Genomic DNA, 17,063 nt, shown 5'->3' with positions numbered 1-17,063 from the left:
TCGGGAGAACAGCCGCACCGTAACACAACAGAACAAATACCCAGAACCCCTTGCAGCACTAACTCTTCCGGGACGCTACAATATACCCCCCCACCTCAACCTTCTCATGCTCCCTCGGGGAGAGCACGTCCCAAATTCCAAGCTGCTGTTTTGAGGCATGTTAAAAAAAATAATGCACTTTGTGACTTCAATAATAAATATGGCAGTGCCATGTTGGCACTTTTTTTCCCATAACTTGAGTTGATTTATTTTGGAAAACCTTGTTACATTGTTTAATGCATCCAGCGGGGCATCACAACAAAATTAGGCATAATAATGTGTAGGGATGTCCGATAATGGCTTTTTGCCGATATCCGATATTCCGATATTGTCCAACTCTTTAATTACCGATACCGATATCAACCGATATATACAGTCGTGGAATTAACACATTATTATGCCTAATTTGGACAACCAGGTATGGTGAAGATAAGGTACTTTTAAAAAAAAATTATAAAATAAAATAAGACAAATAAATTAAAAAAATTTTCTTGAATAAAAAAGAAAGTAAAACAATATAAAAACAGTTACATAGAAACTAGTAATTAATGAAAATGAGTAACATTAACTGTTAAAGGTTAGTACTATTAGTGGACCAGCAGCACGCACAATCATGTGTGCTTACGGACTGTATCCCTTGCAGACTGTATTGATATATATTGATATATAATGTAGGAACCAGAATATTAATAACAGAAAGAAACAACCCTTTTGTGTGAATGAGGAGGGAGGTTTTTTGGGTTGGTGCATTAATTGTAAGTGTATCTTGTGTTTTTTATGTTGATTTAATTAAAAAACAAAAACAAAACAAGAAACAAAAAAAAACGATACCGATAATAAAAAAAACGAAACCGATAATTTCCGATATTACATTTTAACGCATTTATCGGCCGATAATATCGGCAGGCCGATATTATCGGACATCCCTAATAATGTGTTAATTCCACGACTGTATATATCGGTATCGGTTGATATCGGAATCGGTAATTAAGCCAAAGTAAATCTGAACAGCCGATATGGGCATCTACATCCACTATATGATTTGCCTGAGAAGCTGGGCAGGACATTATATATAAAAAATAAATAAATAAATAAATAAAAAAAATAAAATAAAAAAAATAAAAATAAAAATAAAGAAATAATCGATAATTAAGAGTTGGACAATATTGGAAATCGGCAAAAAAAGCCATTATCGGACATCTCTACCATGAACACATGACACCTGCTGGTGGAAACACAGTCCTAAGACAAACACATTAGCAGTAAACTGCTGGCTGGACATTCCACGCTCATGTGGACTGACAGGATCCCGCTTAGCGAGTCGTCAAGCCCGGTTGCTAAGAGTTTAAGTGCGAGTGCAAATGTTTGCGCAGGGGAACGCAGCACTCTTGCATGGCCGGGGCAAACACATTGTAGGCTCATTTGCAAATAAAAATAAAAAAGTAATAGAGAAAGGAGAAGGCGAGCAGGAAGCTGAGAAACGCGAGTACGTAGCGGGATTACGCATGGAGTTGTCGGGGGCATCTTTTAGAGAGGAGCGATTGAAACCTTTGCACGTGGGGTGAAAAAAGTGATCCCTTCCCTTTTTTTTTATTTTTGCTTGCCTGGTGCGTGCCGCTGACTGCTAATGTCGGACGACAAGGTTTGAGTGGAAAATGAAGGAAGCTGGAGGCTGAATGGAAGAGAGCCGGGTAGGAGCCGGTGAGGTGGTGGAAGTCAAATATAGAAAAGTGGGGTAAAATAGTGAGGAAGTGGCGCAAAGACCAGGACTGGGCGGCGGTTCCCATGGCAGACGAGCGCGGTGTTGTTTGTTTTGTGTGAAAGTGGATGATAAAAGAGGCATGAAATCAGCAGAGAAAGGCAAGACAACAGCGAGGGTCCAGCGCCCTCCATCACAGCTTTTACAGCTCCATGCTGGCGGTTTGGACAATGGACGACCCCCCCACCCCCCAAGTCCTCCCTTCTTCCTACCTCCACACACACACACACACACACACACACACACACACACACACACACACACACACACACACACACACACACACACACACACACACACACACACACACACACACACACCCTACAGCTGTGTGTGAGCGGTAAATAATTAACTTATTCTGCTCTGCTGACCAGGACTTATGGGACCAGTCATGAGAAGCTTGCCTTCACTTTCTAATTAAATCAGCCAAAGTTGAGGATTTGACTTTAAAAAAAAGTCATCGATTTTCACGCACCATTCACGGAGGAATTAGAAATATGGCGCAACAAATCCATACGCTGCAAAAACTGAAATCTAAGATTGAATATCTCAAATAAGGGTGATATTAGCTTATTTTCTGTCTGATAAGATAATTCTTCTCACTAAGCAGATTTTATGTTGAGAGTGTTTTACTTGTTTTAAGTCTACTACTACAACCATATTATTTACCAGCAACATAAAGTGAAACAGAGGCAGAGGTGTCCTGCCACAGTCAGTAACAAATAAACAGAAAACAGTAGTGGTCAAATACAAATAAGGCAACAAGAGAAGTATCCTACACTTCTCTTTTGTAAAGTAAATCTGAACAGCCTATATGGGCATCTACATCAACTATATGATTTGCCTGAGAAGCTGGACAGGACAAAAAAAAATAAAAAAAATAAAAATGAATAAATATATTTATTTTTTTATTTGTGGCGGACGTAATTCTTTCGTGGCGGGCCGCCACAAATAAATGAATGTGTGGGAAACACTGGGATTGTCATGTCATGTTCGGATGTGCATTGTGGACGCCGCCTTTGCTCCACTGTAAGTCTTTGCTGTCGTCCAGCATTCTGTTTTTGTTTACTTTGTAGCCAGTTCAGTTTTAGTTTCGTTCTGCGTAGCCTTCCCTAAGAGTGTTTTACTTGTTTTAAGTGTTTTGGTCCTAAATGATCTCAGTAAGATATTACAGCTTGTTGCTGAGATTTGATGACCTATATTGAGTAAAACATGCTTGAAACTAGAATATCAACTGTTGCAAAGCTGTGTCATCAACACTAAAGTATAAAACTGCTTTTTTAAAGTAATAATTTCTTATTTCAAGCATGAAATAAAAAATCATGACTTTGACACAATTGTGTCTCATATTAAAACAGATGACAGCCTTTGCTGTTTTATTTTCAACGAAACAATAGAAAATACGTACTCATATAGTAGTACAGTTGTTATTAGTGAGAATATACTTATTTTAAGGTATTTTTGGGGTTCATTGAGGTTAGCTAATTTTACTTGTTTTTGAAAGTCTTGACAAGCCAAATTTTCTTGTTCTATTGGCAGATAATTTTGCTTAGTTCAAATAAAATACCTCTAATTTCTGTATTTTTTTTTCTTGTTTTTGAACACTGACTTTTTGCAGTGCATACACTGCAAAAACTGAAATCTAAGTAAGATTGGATATCTCAAATAAGGGTGATATTTGCTGTCTGATAAGATAATTCTTCTCATTAAGCAGATTTTACGTTAGTGTTTTACTTGTTTTAAGTGTTTTGGTCCTACATGATCTCAGTAAGATATTACAGCTTGTTGCTGAGATTTGATGACCTATATTGAGTAAAACATGCTTGAAACTAGAATATCAACTGTTGCAAAGCTGTGCCATCAACACTCACAAGTATAAAACTACTTTTTTAAAGTAATAATTTCTTATTTGAAGCATGAAATAAAAAATCATGACTTTGAGACAATTGTGTCTCATAATTAAAACAGATGACGGCCAAATGGACTTTGCTGTTTTATTTTCAATTAAACAATAGAACATACACTACCGTTCAAAAGTTTGGGGTCACCCAAACAATTTTGTGGAATAGCCTTCATTTCTAAGAACAAGAATAGACTGTCGAGTTTCAGATGGAAGTTCTCTTTTTCTGGCCATTTTGAGCGTTTAATTGACCCCACAAATGTGATGCTCCAGAAACTCAATCTGCTCAAAGGAAGGTCAGTTTTGTAGCTTCTGTAACGAGCTAAAGTGTTTTCAGATGTGTGAACATGATTGCACAAGGGTTTTCTAATCATCAATTAGCCTTCTGAGCCAATGAGCAAACACATTGTACCATTAGAACACTGGAGTGATAGTTGCTGGAAATGGGCCTCTATACACCTATGTAGATATTGCACCAAAAACCAGACATTTGCAGCTAGAATAGTCATTTACCACATTAGCAATGTATAGAGTGTATTTCTTTAAAGTTAAGACTAGTTTAAAGTTATCTTCATTGAAAAGTACAGTGCTTTTCCTTATAAAATAAGGACATTTCAATGTGACCCCAAACTTTTGAACGGTAGTGTACTTACTCATATAGTAGTACAGTCGGCACAGTACAGTAAACTGTCAGTTAATATTGAAACATTTAACATGTGACATTTCAAACTATTTTGAACAGAAATAGTTCATGCACATTCAGATAAATTCTTAATAATTACAATAAAAAAAATTTAGTCGGGGGCCGGGCTGTAAATATATATATATTAGGGGTGTAACGGTACGTGTATTTGTATTGAACCGTTTCAGTACGGGGGGTTCGGTTCGGTTCAGAGGTGTACCGAACGAGTTTCCACACGGACATATTAAGTAGCGTAACGCACGTTGGGTAAACAATGCACACCGAGGCACAACACACGGCATGCTAGCAGCGACCAGGCTACTACAAAATGCAAAAGCTGGAAGACCCTCCTGCCTCGTTAACATCTCCCGTTTGGGAACATTTCGGTTTCGCGGTGCGATACAACAATGGATAACATCGCTTCAACGAAGAGAAAGACGAACAAACACAGCTCCCACTGCATTCAAGCAGCCTCTCCTCGGCGAGTCAGGCAGGGCTAAAGCAATAACAAATGTTTTTATAGCAGCAGATTTCAGACCATATTGCATTAAAATCTAGATGTTGACCCACTTCTATGGTGGAAGAACAATGAGCCCATATATCCTCTTATTGCCAAGTTAGCCAGGCACTACCTCGCCATACCTGCTACCTCCGTGGCCAGTCAAAGGGTATTTTCCACAGCTGGAGACATTGTAACTGCAAGCAGGTCTGCTCTTTCTGCAGACAATGTGGATAAACTGATTTTTCTGGCAAAAAACATGAAAATTGAGTGAAAGTCACCAGGGTTAAAGGCTGGGGGGGGAAATAAAAGTTAATCTGAGGCTGAGTTGACTTGAAACTGTTTAATGTTGCACTTTTTATATGTAGAAGAAAAGTTTTGTCATTTTATTTAATCCGAGCAACAACTTGAAGTAGTTTAATGTTGCACTTTATATGTGGAAATGTTGCACTTTATATGTACAAAGGTTTTGTTAAGAAACCAATTCTGAGCCTTATCTTATTTAGTTATTATTTTATATATGTTGACTGCATGAACCCTGGCAATCGACCCTGTGTGTATATGTATGTTATTGTTATGTTAAAAGGATAAAGCCATTGTTTACAAATTTTGGTAAATAAATAACCAGAAAATGTACACTACCGTTCAAAAGTTTGGGGTCACATTGAAATGTCCTTATTTTTGAAGGAAAAGCACTGTACTTTTCAATGAAGATAACTTTAAACTAGTCTTAACTTTAAAGAAATACACTCTATACATTGCTAATGTGGTAAATGACTATTCTAGCTGCAAATGTCTGGTTTTTGGTGCAATATCTACATAGGTGTATAGAGGCCCATTTCCAGCAACTATCACTCCAGTGTTCTAATGGTACAATGTGTTTGCTCATTGGCTCAGAAGGCTAATTGATGATTAGAAAACCCTTGTGCGATCATGTTCACACATCTGAAAACAGTTTAGCTCGTTACAGAAGCTACAAAACTGACCTTCCTTTGAGCAGATTTGAGTTTCTGGAGCATCACATTTGTGGGGTCAATTAAACGCTCAAAATGGCCAGAAAAAGAGAACTTTCATCTGAAACTCGACAGTCTATTCTTGTTCTTAGAAATGAAGGCTATTCCACAAAATTGTTTGGGTGACCCCAAACTTTTGAACGGTAGAGTATATTTTGTTTTTTTCTTACTGTACCGAAAATTAACCGAACCGTGACCTCTAAACCTAAGTACGTACCGAACCGAAATTTTTGTGTACCGTTACACCCTTAATATATATATATACATATATATATATATATATATATACATATATATATATATATATATATATATATACATATATATAATTGACTGAAAGAGCACGCACTTGGTGCGATGATGTCATGTTATCGATGGGAAAATGCAAGCAATGTAATGCCGAGCGCATATCATTATGTCAAGATAATGGCACTAGCATTTACTTAATTTAAGAATATTTTTCAACATATTGAGCAAAAATGTCTCTTTTTTTTTTTCTACCAAGAAAAGTGCACTTGTTATTTGTGAGAAAATACTTATTTTAAGGTATTTTTGGGTTATGATTTTAGCTAATTTTACCTGTTTTGGAAAGTCATGACAAGCCAAATTTTCTTGTTCTATTGGCAGATAATTCTGCTTAGTTCAAGTAAAATACCCCTCATTTTTGTATTTTTTTTTCTTGTTTTTGAACACTAAAAGGTACGTCGGGGGTTTCTGGCCATCAACTGACCAGCTCCCTCTGACACTAACCCCCCGGCGACCCTCCCGCGCTCCCTCCGTCACGACGTGAGACAGAAGACATTGTCCCGTCCCGATCTGACCGCCCCGAGTCCAGCGCCTCTAATGAAGAAAGTAAATTATGCACGGCGCCAGTTAGCTTTTTGATTAAAACATCATAGCGGCCCTCTATAGGGGAGATGTCGGCTAACAATGGAGGTTGTAAACACTTCTTTTTTTTTTTTCCCTTCACCCAGCAGATTACTGCTGGGGTGTAATAAATTTGCATAGTCTGGCACGGGACAAAGAGCCAATTAATTGAAAAGAGCTCTTGAAAGATGAGGTGGAAGGGAGGGAGGCCGCTAAGGGACTCAATAACCTGTTGTCTGGTGCAACAGGGTCCACCTCGGGAGGATGACTCAACACGGCCTCACCTTTCTGGCCGTGCCGACTGCTGAACTTGTCCCCGATCTCGGGTCTCCTGGTCTGCCGCAGCAGGATCTTGATGAGGAAGGCGTCTTCGGCGTTGGATGAGATCATGACCTTCTCGATGTACGAGTCCGTTGAACCCTTGTAGCTGCGGAGCGAGAGGGCAAGGTGTTGGTTTATTCACCAGGTGCCCTTTCCAAGCAGTGACTTTTCATTGTTGTAACTGTGATAAGTCTTGTTTATGAGTACGGAATAATAAAAAAAAAAAACAGTGAAGTTGGCACGTTGTGTAAATGGTCAATAAAAACAGAATACAATGATTTATATTCAATTGAATAGACAAAATATTTAACATTCGAACTGGTAAATTTTGTTATTTTTTGCAAATATTAGCTCATGTTTGGAAAAAAGCTGGCACAAGTGGCAAAAAAGACTGAGAAAGTTGAGGAATGCTCATCAAGTGAAGTATATTTAGTGAAGTATATTTACTTATATAGCGCTTTTCTCTAGTGGCTCAAAGCGCTTTACATTGTGAAACCCAATATCTAAGTCACATTTTTAAACCAGAGTGGGTGGCACTGGGAGCAGGTGGGTAAAGTGTCTTGCCCAAGGACACAACGGCAGTGACTAGGTTGGCAGACGCGGGAATCGAACCCGGAACCCTCAAGTTGCAGGCACGGCCGCTCTACCAGCCGAGCTATACCGCCCCAAACACTTATTTGGAACATCCCACAGGTGAACAGGCTAATTGGGAACAGGTGGGTGCCATGATTGGGTATAAAAGCAGCTTCCATGGAATGCTCAGTCATTCACACACAAGGACGGGGCGAGGTTCACCACTTTGCGAACAAATGCGTGAGCAAATTGTTTAAGAACAACATTTCTCAACCAGCTATTGCAAGGAATTTAGGGATTTCACAATCTACGGTGCGTGATATCATCAAAAGGCTCAGAGAATCTGGAGAAATCCCTGCATGTAAGCAACAAGGCTGAAAACAAACATTGAATGCCCGTGACATTCGATCCCTCAGGCAGCACTGCATCAAAAAGCGACATCAGTGTGTAAAGGATATCACCACATGGGTTCAGGAACACTTCAAAAAACCACTGTCAGTAACTACAGTTCGTCGCTACATCTGTAAGTGCAAGTTAAAACTATACTATGCAAAGCCATTTATCAACAACACCCATAAAACGCTTCGCTGGGCCCGAGCTCATCTAAGATGGACTGATGCAAAGTGGAAAAGTGTTCTGTGGTCTGACGAGTCCACATTTCAAATTGTTTTTGGAATATGTGGACGTCGTGTCCTTCCGGACCAAAGAGGAAAAAAAACATCCGGACTGTTCTAGGCGCAAAGTGTAAAAGCCAGCATGTGTGATGGTATGGGGGTGTATTAGTGGCCAAGACATGGGTAACTTACACATCTGTGAAGGCACCATTAATGCTGAAAGGTACATACAGGTTTTGGAGCAACATATGTTGCCATCCAAGCACCGTTATCATGGACGCCCCTGCTTATTTCAGCAAGACAATGCCAAGCCACGTGTTACAACAGAGTGGCTTCATAGTAAAAGAGTGCGGGTACTAGACTGGCCTGCCTGTAGTCCAGACCTGTCTCCCATTGAAAATGTGGCACAATATATATATATATATATATATATATATATATATATATATATATATATATATATATATATATATATATATATATATATATATATATATATATATATATATATATATATATATATGTATATACACCTATACTAGGGCTGCAACAACTAATCGATTAAATTCGGTTATAAAAATAGTTGGCGATTAATTTAGTCATCGATTCGTTGGATCTATGCTATGCGCATAAGCAATTTTTTTAAATTCTATTTTATTTATATATTTTTTTATAAACCTTTATTTATAAACTGCAACGTGTACAAACAGCTGAGAAACAATAATCAAAATAAGTATGGTGCCAGTATGCTGTTTTTTTTCAATAAAATACTGGAAAGGATAGAAATGTAGTTTGTCTCTTTTATCCGATTATTAATCGATCAATCGAAGCAATAATCGACAGATTAATCGATTATCAAATTAATCGTTAGTTGCAGCCCTAATATATATATATATATATACACATACATATATACATACATACATATATACATATATATATATATAAACACACATACATACACACACAAACATATATACACATACTGTACATACATATATATATATATATATATATATATATATATATATATACATACATAAATACATATATATACATACATACATAAATACATATATATATACATACATACATATATATATGTATGTATATGATATATCTATGATGTAACATACAGATATAACAACTTGACATCACAATTATTATCAGCCTGGTGTTAATTGTTAAAAAAAATTTTTTTGATTGTATTACTAAACAAATGAAGATTTCTTACCACATGAACACAGACAAAAGTACAGAAAAATGGTACTGTTGCGTATCACTTTTTGTAGGCACCATGGTGCACTCACCTGACGGGCACGTCCCTGTACTGCGGCTGGCCTGGCTGGGTGCTGCCCTCCAGTGGCGTCTGGGTGACAGTTGGCATGGACTTGTTGATCAGCACCTGCTTGTTCTCCACTCGCTCACCTGCAGCACGTCACACAGTTGAACTATGGTTATGTGCTAATCACTGGACAGTTCAGCTGGTGAAAATCACTTCATGTTTATCTTCCTACAAATCACTTATTTTTTATTCTAAAGACCTGTAATGCATTATTATTAAGACCAGTGACTTCCTTTATTCTAATCGGGTCTACCGGGTCAGTCTGCAGGCACCACGGCAGGGTGGGTAACGTGCGACTCCTTACCCGGGCAGCAGATGCCGTCAGAATCCAGGATCTTATGCTTCCAGATGGGCTTTCTTGTAGTAGCATCCAGCATGGGGCCCAGCACCTTGTCGAAGGTTTGATTGGTGTAGCGCTTGAGCGTGCACTTGGTGTTTTTGTAGACAAGACAACGACCAAAACCTGTTGAGAGCAGAGTTGTAATTATCTCAGGCAGGGGTCCCCAAACTACGGCCTGCCAGCGTCCAAAATCCGGCCCGCGGGTATTAAATTATTTTAAAAATCTGTCCTTTCTAGCCCATCCATCAATCCATTTTCTACCGCTTGTTACTCTCGGGGTCTCCTGGCCGCTCTGGCAAATCATATTTGACGTAATTACGTACGTACGTAACACATGCACGTGCATTAGCTTTAGGTGTTGTTAGCTGATAATATCAATTTGGATAGCTTACGTTAGCTGTCGTGGAGTGTATATTCCAGGGGTCACCAACGCGGTGCCCGCGGGCACCAGGTAGCCCGTAAGGACCAGATGAGTAGCCCGCTGGCCTGTTCTAAAAATAGCTCAAATAGCAGCACTTAGCAGTGAGCTGCCTCTATTTTTAAAATGTTATTTATTTACTAGCAAGCTGGTCTCGCTTTGCCCGACATTTTTAATTCTAAGAGAGACAAAACTCAAATAGAATTTGAAAATCCAAGAAAATATTTTAAAGACTTGGTCTTCACTTGTTTAAATAAATTCATTTATTTTTTTACTTTGCTTCTTATAACTTTCAGAAAAACAATTTTACAGAAAAAATACAACCTTAAAAATGATTTTAGGATTTTTAAACACATATACCTTTTTACCTTTTAAATTCCTTCCTCTTCTTTACTGACAATTTAAATCAATGTTCAAGTAAATTTATTTTTTTTATTGTAAAGAATAATACATACATTTTAATTCAATTCTTCATTTTAGCTTCTGTTTTTTCGACGAAGAATATTTGTGAAATATTTCTTCAAATTTATTATGATTAAAATTCAAAAAAATTATTCTGGAAAATCTAGAAAATCTGTAGAATCACATTTAAATCTTATTTCAAAGTCTTTTGAATTTCTTTTAAAATTTTTGTTCTGGAAAATCTAGAAGAAATAATGACTTGTCTGTTAGAAATATAGCTTGGTCCAATTTGTTATATATTCTAACAAAGTGCAGATTGGATTTTAACCTATTTAAAACATGTCATCAAAATTCTAAAATTAATCTTAATCAGGAAAAATTACTAATGATGTTCTATAAATTATTTTTTTAATTTTTTCAAAAAGATTCGAATTTGCTAGTTTTTTTCTTCTTTTTTTCGGTTGAATTTTGAATTTTAAAGAGTCGAAATTGAAGATAAACTATGTTTCAAAATTCAATTGTCATTTTTTTCGTGTTTTCTCCTCTTTTAAACCGCTCAATTAAGTGTAAATATCATTAATTATTAATAATAACATAGAGTTAAAGGTAAATTGAGCAAATTGGCTATTTCTGGCAATTTATTTAAGTGTGTATCAAACTGGTAGCCCTTCGCATTAATCAGTACCCAAGAAGTAGCTCTTGCTTTCAAAAAGGTTGGTGACCCCTGGTATATTCTATCATATGAGTGCCCGAACTACGGCCCGAGTAAAAAAAAAAAAAAAAAAACATTTTGGGGCGAAATTGTTGGGGAAACTAAAATAGACTCAGAGTGTAGAGTTTTTAAACATCAGTGGACATTAGGGGTGTAACGGTACACAAACATTTCGGTTCGGTACGTACCTCGGTTTAGAGGTCACGGTTAGGTTCATTTTCGGTACAGTAAGAAAACAACAAAATATAAATTTTTAGGTTATTTATTTACCAAATTTGCAAAATCTTCCACCAGAAATATTTTTCTTAGTGGAATATTTGAAGTAATCGGAACCTTGGGTAGGTCAATAATTCATAATAACATTGATTTTGACTCAATATTATGTTTTGAACATTGACAGTTTGAAAGAAAAAAAACCCAGCTTTGCTTCATTAGTCAACATTGCAACTTTTTCTAAATTACATTTAACCTTTAAGCTTTTTTATTTCACTTTTGTTATGTTTTTGTTTATTTTAATAGTATTTTTAGAATGTGCCGTGGGCCTTTAAAACATTAAAACACCCCTAGTATAGATAATAAAAAATTTAATCTGATAAATCTATGGATAAAAAGCAGAGCCTGGCGGCGCATGCGCGTTTATCATAACTCTCGCTCTCTGTCTCTGCCCCTCCCTCACCAATGCTGCTGCACGCACAATTTGTTTTGTGTTTAACCCCTTCTTAACCCTGAATGTACATTGAAAATACACGCAACCCTAACTCAAAATGCCGGACATTTGAGGCATTTAAGAAACTCCGCCCTGACAGCCCAGCAAAAGAGGACATGTCCGGTGAAAAGAGGACGTATGGTCAGTCTATCCTAGCCCGTTAGCTGCTAGCACGCCGTGTGTTGTGCCTCGGTGTGCATTGTTTACACAACGTGCGTTACGCTACTTAATATGTCCATGTGGAAACTCGTTCGGTACACCTCCGAACCGAACCGACACCCCTGTACCGAAACGGTTCAATACAAATACACGTACCGTTACATCCCTAGTGGACATATGACTTTTTTTTGTTCAGTGTAAAAAAAAAAAAAAAAAGGCAGTTTGTCTAATCTGCAATGAGACAGATTATATACAATCGTGGTCAAAAGTTGACATACATTTGTAAAGAACATAATGTCATGGCTGTCTTTAGTTTCCAATACTTTCATTGTCCTGTTGGAACACCCAACTGCGCCCAAGACCCAACCTCCAGGCTGGTGATTTTAGCTTGTCCTGAAGAATTTGGAGGTAATCCTCCTTTTTCATTGTCCCGTTTACTCTCTGTAAAGCACCAGTTCCATTGGCAGCAAAACAGGCCCGGAGCTGACGGTAGGAATGGTGTTCCTGGGATAAAAGGCCTCACCTTTTCTCCTCCAAACATATTGCTGGGTATTGTGGCCAAACATCTTAATTTTTGTTTAATCTGACATCAGATAAGATAAGACCTACTCGAGGAAAGTTCTGTGGTCAGATGAAACAAAAATGGAGCTGTTTGGCCACAATACCCAGCAATATGTTTGGAGGAGAAAAGGTGAGGTCTTTAATCCCAGGAACACCATGCCTACCGTCAAGCATGGTGGTGGTAGTATTATGCTCTGGGCCTGTTTTGCTGCCAATGGAACTGGTGCTTTACAGAGATTAAATGGGACAATGAAAAAGGAGGATTACCTCCAAATTCTTCAGGACAACCTAAAATCATCAGGCCGGAGGTTGGGTCTTGGGCGCAGTTAGATTAGATTTAGATTTATTGGTCCCTGTTGGGGAAATTCATTTTCACTGCCGTACGTTTGAACAATAGACATTACACATCACGAAACAAAAATAACAAAAAGACATCATACATGACCAACACACATTTACAGGCTTGTCAGACAGGTCGGCCAGCCTGCTGTTAAGGGCGGCTATAGCTGCAAGGATAAGGCTTTTCCTGTCCAGTTGGGTGTGCCAACAGGACAATGACCCCAAACACATGTCAAAAGTGGTAAAGGAATGGCTTAATCAGGCTAGAATTAAGGTTTTAGAATGGCCTTCCCAAAGTCCGACAATGCTGAAGAAACAAGTCCATGTCAGAAAACCAACACATTTAGCTGAACTGCACCAATTTTGTCAAGAGGAGTGGTCAAAAATTCAAGCAGAAGCTTGTGGATGGCTACCAAAAGCGCTTTATTGCAGTGAAACTTGCCAAGGGACATGTAAGCAAATATTAACATTGCTGTATGTATACTTTTGACCCAGCACAATTTCAGTAGACCCATAATAAATTCATAAAAGAAGCAAACTTCATGAATGTTTTTTTGTGACCAATCAATCTATCACAAAAAAAAAAGAGTTGTAGAAATGATTGGAAACTCAAGACAGCCATGACATTATGTTCTTTTCAAGTGTATGTCAACTTTTGACCACGACTGGTCCAAAAGTTTGGGGATCCCTAATCTAAAGGGTCAGGACCACTTGTTGATTGTCCACACCAGCGCGTTTGTCCAATGTTGCAGCTTTGGCTCACCTCTGTCAAGGGAGGCCTTGTTGAGCACCAAGGCGTCCTCAATGTCGTAGCCGCTGTAGCTCATCACGGCCACAGGTGGCGTTCTGGCCAGCGGGGAGCTTCTCGAAGTCGATCAGCTCGATGGTTTTGGTCTTGACCATGGGCCTCTGCGGGTAGGCCAGCAGGTACATCAGCGTGTCGATGCGGTTCCTCTGGTTGTAGCCGATCGTACCTGGAGGCCGCAAAATGAGATACAAAACAATGGCGTCTAAAATTCTGACTGTATTATACACACTTTTTGAATATTTGGGTTATTTTTTTTGCTCCTTAAGAAGGCAAAATATTAAAAATGCAGCGTTTGTGCACAACTGCAAACTACAACCACAAAAATAAATACATTGGTCACCAATCAGTATCGGCCAATTTTCCTGAAAAAGTATATGATCACCATGGATGATTAATACTAAACATAAACGCAGATCGCAATTTATTTTTAGTCTCCCGGCTAACAAACGACCAGCAGCTAATTATGTGTCTCCTTAAGTTACTAATAATCACCTCTATTAAGGCAAATAAACTGCCTTTCTTAGTATCTTAAGTTTAGTTTAGTTTTTTTTAGTTTAGTCTTTATTTGAAGGGACAATGCACAGAAACATTAAGTTCAAAGACAGATATGTTCTGTACCAGATTATAGCTAAATAGCTAATTTCCATCTGCAGTCCTGGCTACCTAAATTAAAGGGATACAAAAATCATGCAATAAAATTATGACAATAAAAAACCTACTATAGCATGTTTTTAAATTAAGAAAAGTCATAAAAAATGCCCTTTCATGTACACATCCTTAATATACAATACAAGCACACCTCATTTACATCATCACACAAAGACAATACATGCTTTTGTTCACATCTGTCATCATTTTGTAAAAACAACCATGATTTTAACACACACACACCTTTACAATTTATAATAAAAATGCTCTCATGGATAAATATAATACACATTAGGTTGATGTGTCAAACATAATGCCCACCTTAGTGACCGTGTGAGCAGCTTTGATTGCTCCAAAGCCACTTTTTAACTTCAATTGTGAATGAAGAGTAATCTGTTAGACTTTTCAAGTTTGTTGTGAGGTCGTTCCATTCCTTTATGGCTTTATATGAAAAGGCTGATTGTGCAAAAGAGGTAATGTTACCACTGGAGAACAAGGCGAAACATGTTGCACAATGCGAGCACGCCTGGAGCAGGCATGCTAATAGCTAAGCTTTAAACAACACAAGAAATACGTGCTTAGTAAAGTTTAAGAAGTGTAGATAAAGCCACGTTAGAGCAGGAAATAAGCAGTTATTAACAGTAAATTAACACGTAGATTAATAGGAATCTATAGCAACGTGGGGGTGGAGTTATTTTTATTTTATTTAGCCTTTATTTAACCAGGTAAAATCCCATTGACATCGAATATCTATTTTCCAAGAGAGACCTGGCCAAGAGGGCAGCAGCAAGGTTACATTAAAAACAGTAAACAATTGGGATGTCCGATAATATCGGACAGCCGATATTATCGGCCGATAAATGCTTTAAAATGTAATATCGGAAATTATCGGTATCGGTTTCAAAAAGTAAAATGTATGACTTTTTAAAACGCGGCTGTGTACACGGACGTAGGAATAAGTACAGGGCGCCAATAAACCTTAAAAGGCACTGCCTTTGCGTGCCGGCCAAGTCACATAATATTTACGGCTTTTCACACACACAAGTGAATGCAAGGCATACTTGGTCAACAGCCATACAGGTCACACTGAGGGTAGCCATATAAACAACTTTACTACTGTTACAAATATGCGCCACACTGTGAACCCACACCAAACAAGAATGACAAACACATTTCGGGAGAACATCCGCACCGTAACACAACATAAACACAACAGAACAAATACCCAGAACCCCTTGCAGCACTAACTCTTCCCTGACCGCTACAATACACCCCCCCCCGCTACCTCCTACCCTCCACCCACCTCAACCCCGCCGCTCCCCCCCCCCACCCCCCCGCCCACCTCAACCTCCTCATGCTCTCTCAGGGAGAGCATGTCCCAAATTCCAAGCTGCTGTTTTGAGGCATGTTAAAAAAAATAATGCACTTTGTGACTTCAATAATAAATATGGCAGTGCCATGTTGGCATTTTTTTTAGGGATGTCCGATAATATCGGCCTGCCGATATTATCGGCCGATAAATGCGTTAAAATGTAATATCGGAAATTATCGGTATTGGATTTTTTATTATCTGTATCGTTTTTTTTTTTTTTTTTTAATTAAATCAACATAAAAAACACAAGATACACTTACAATTAGTGCACCAACCCAAAAAACCTCCCTCCCCCCATTTCTTTCTGTTATCAATATTCTGGTTCATACATTATATATCAATATATATCAATACAGTCTGCAAGGGATACAGTCCGTAAGCACACATGATTGTGCGTGCTGCTGCTCCACTAATAGTACTAACCTTTAACAGTTAATTTTACTCATTTTCATTCATTACTAGTTTCTATGTAACTGTTTTTATATTGTTTTACTTTCTTTTTTATTCAAGAAAATGTTTTTAATTTATTTATCTTATTTTATTATTATTTTTAAAAAGTACCTTATCTTCACCATACATGGTTGTCCAAATTAGGCATAATAATGTGTTAATCTATAATGTGTTAAGCTGCTGTTTTGAGGTTTAATAACTTATAAACGCATGCTTACCTCAGCTAAAGCTAAATATTACTCAAATCTCATCCACCTCAACAAAAATGATCCTAAATTTTTGTTTAGTACAGTAGCATCGCTAACCCAACAAGGGACTCCTCCCAGTAGCTCCACCCACTCAGCAGATGACTTTATGAATTTCTTTAATAAGAAAATTGAAGTCATTAGAAAAGAGATTAAAGACAATGCATCTCAGCTACAGCTGGGTTCTATTAACACAAATACGACTGTATATACGACGGACATTGCCCTCCAAAATAGTTTCTCTCTCTTTGATGAAATAACATTGGAGGAATTGTTAAAATGTGTAAATGG

General features: G+C 37.9%; 1 protein-coding gene across 1 annotated transcript in view; it reads right to left on the bottom strand.

Moving 5' to 3' along the window:
- polr3b (polymerase (RNA) III (DNA directed) polypeptide B) overlaps positions 1 to 17,063 on the bottom strand; it is a 99,485-nt gene that overhangs the window by 17,377 nt on the left and 65,045 nt on the right. Inside the window, 5 exon segments of the mRNA XM_062043083.1 lie at positions 7,044 to 7,186; positions 9,578 to 9,695; positions 9,917 to 10,075; positions 14,013 to 14,085; positions 14,087 to 14,223. Coding sequence (XP_061899067.1) covers positions 7,044 to 7,186; positions 9,578 to 9,695; positions 9,917 to 10,075; positions 14,013 to 14,085; positions 14,087 to 14,223 — 630 coding nt within the window.

This window comes from Entelurus aequoreus, linkage group LG03, assembly GCF_033978785.1.
Source record: "Entelurus aequoreus isolate RoL-2023_Sb linkage group LG03, RoL_Eaeq_v1.1, whole genome shotgun sequence".
Lineage (NCBI taxonomy): Eukaryota > Metazoa > Chordata > Actinopteri > Syngnathiformes > Syngnathidae > Entelurus > Entelurus aequoreus.
The sequence above is the reverse complement of the archived record's forward strand: the minus strand, read 5'-3'. Positions and strand labels throughout refer to the sequence as shown.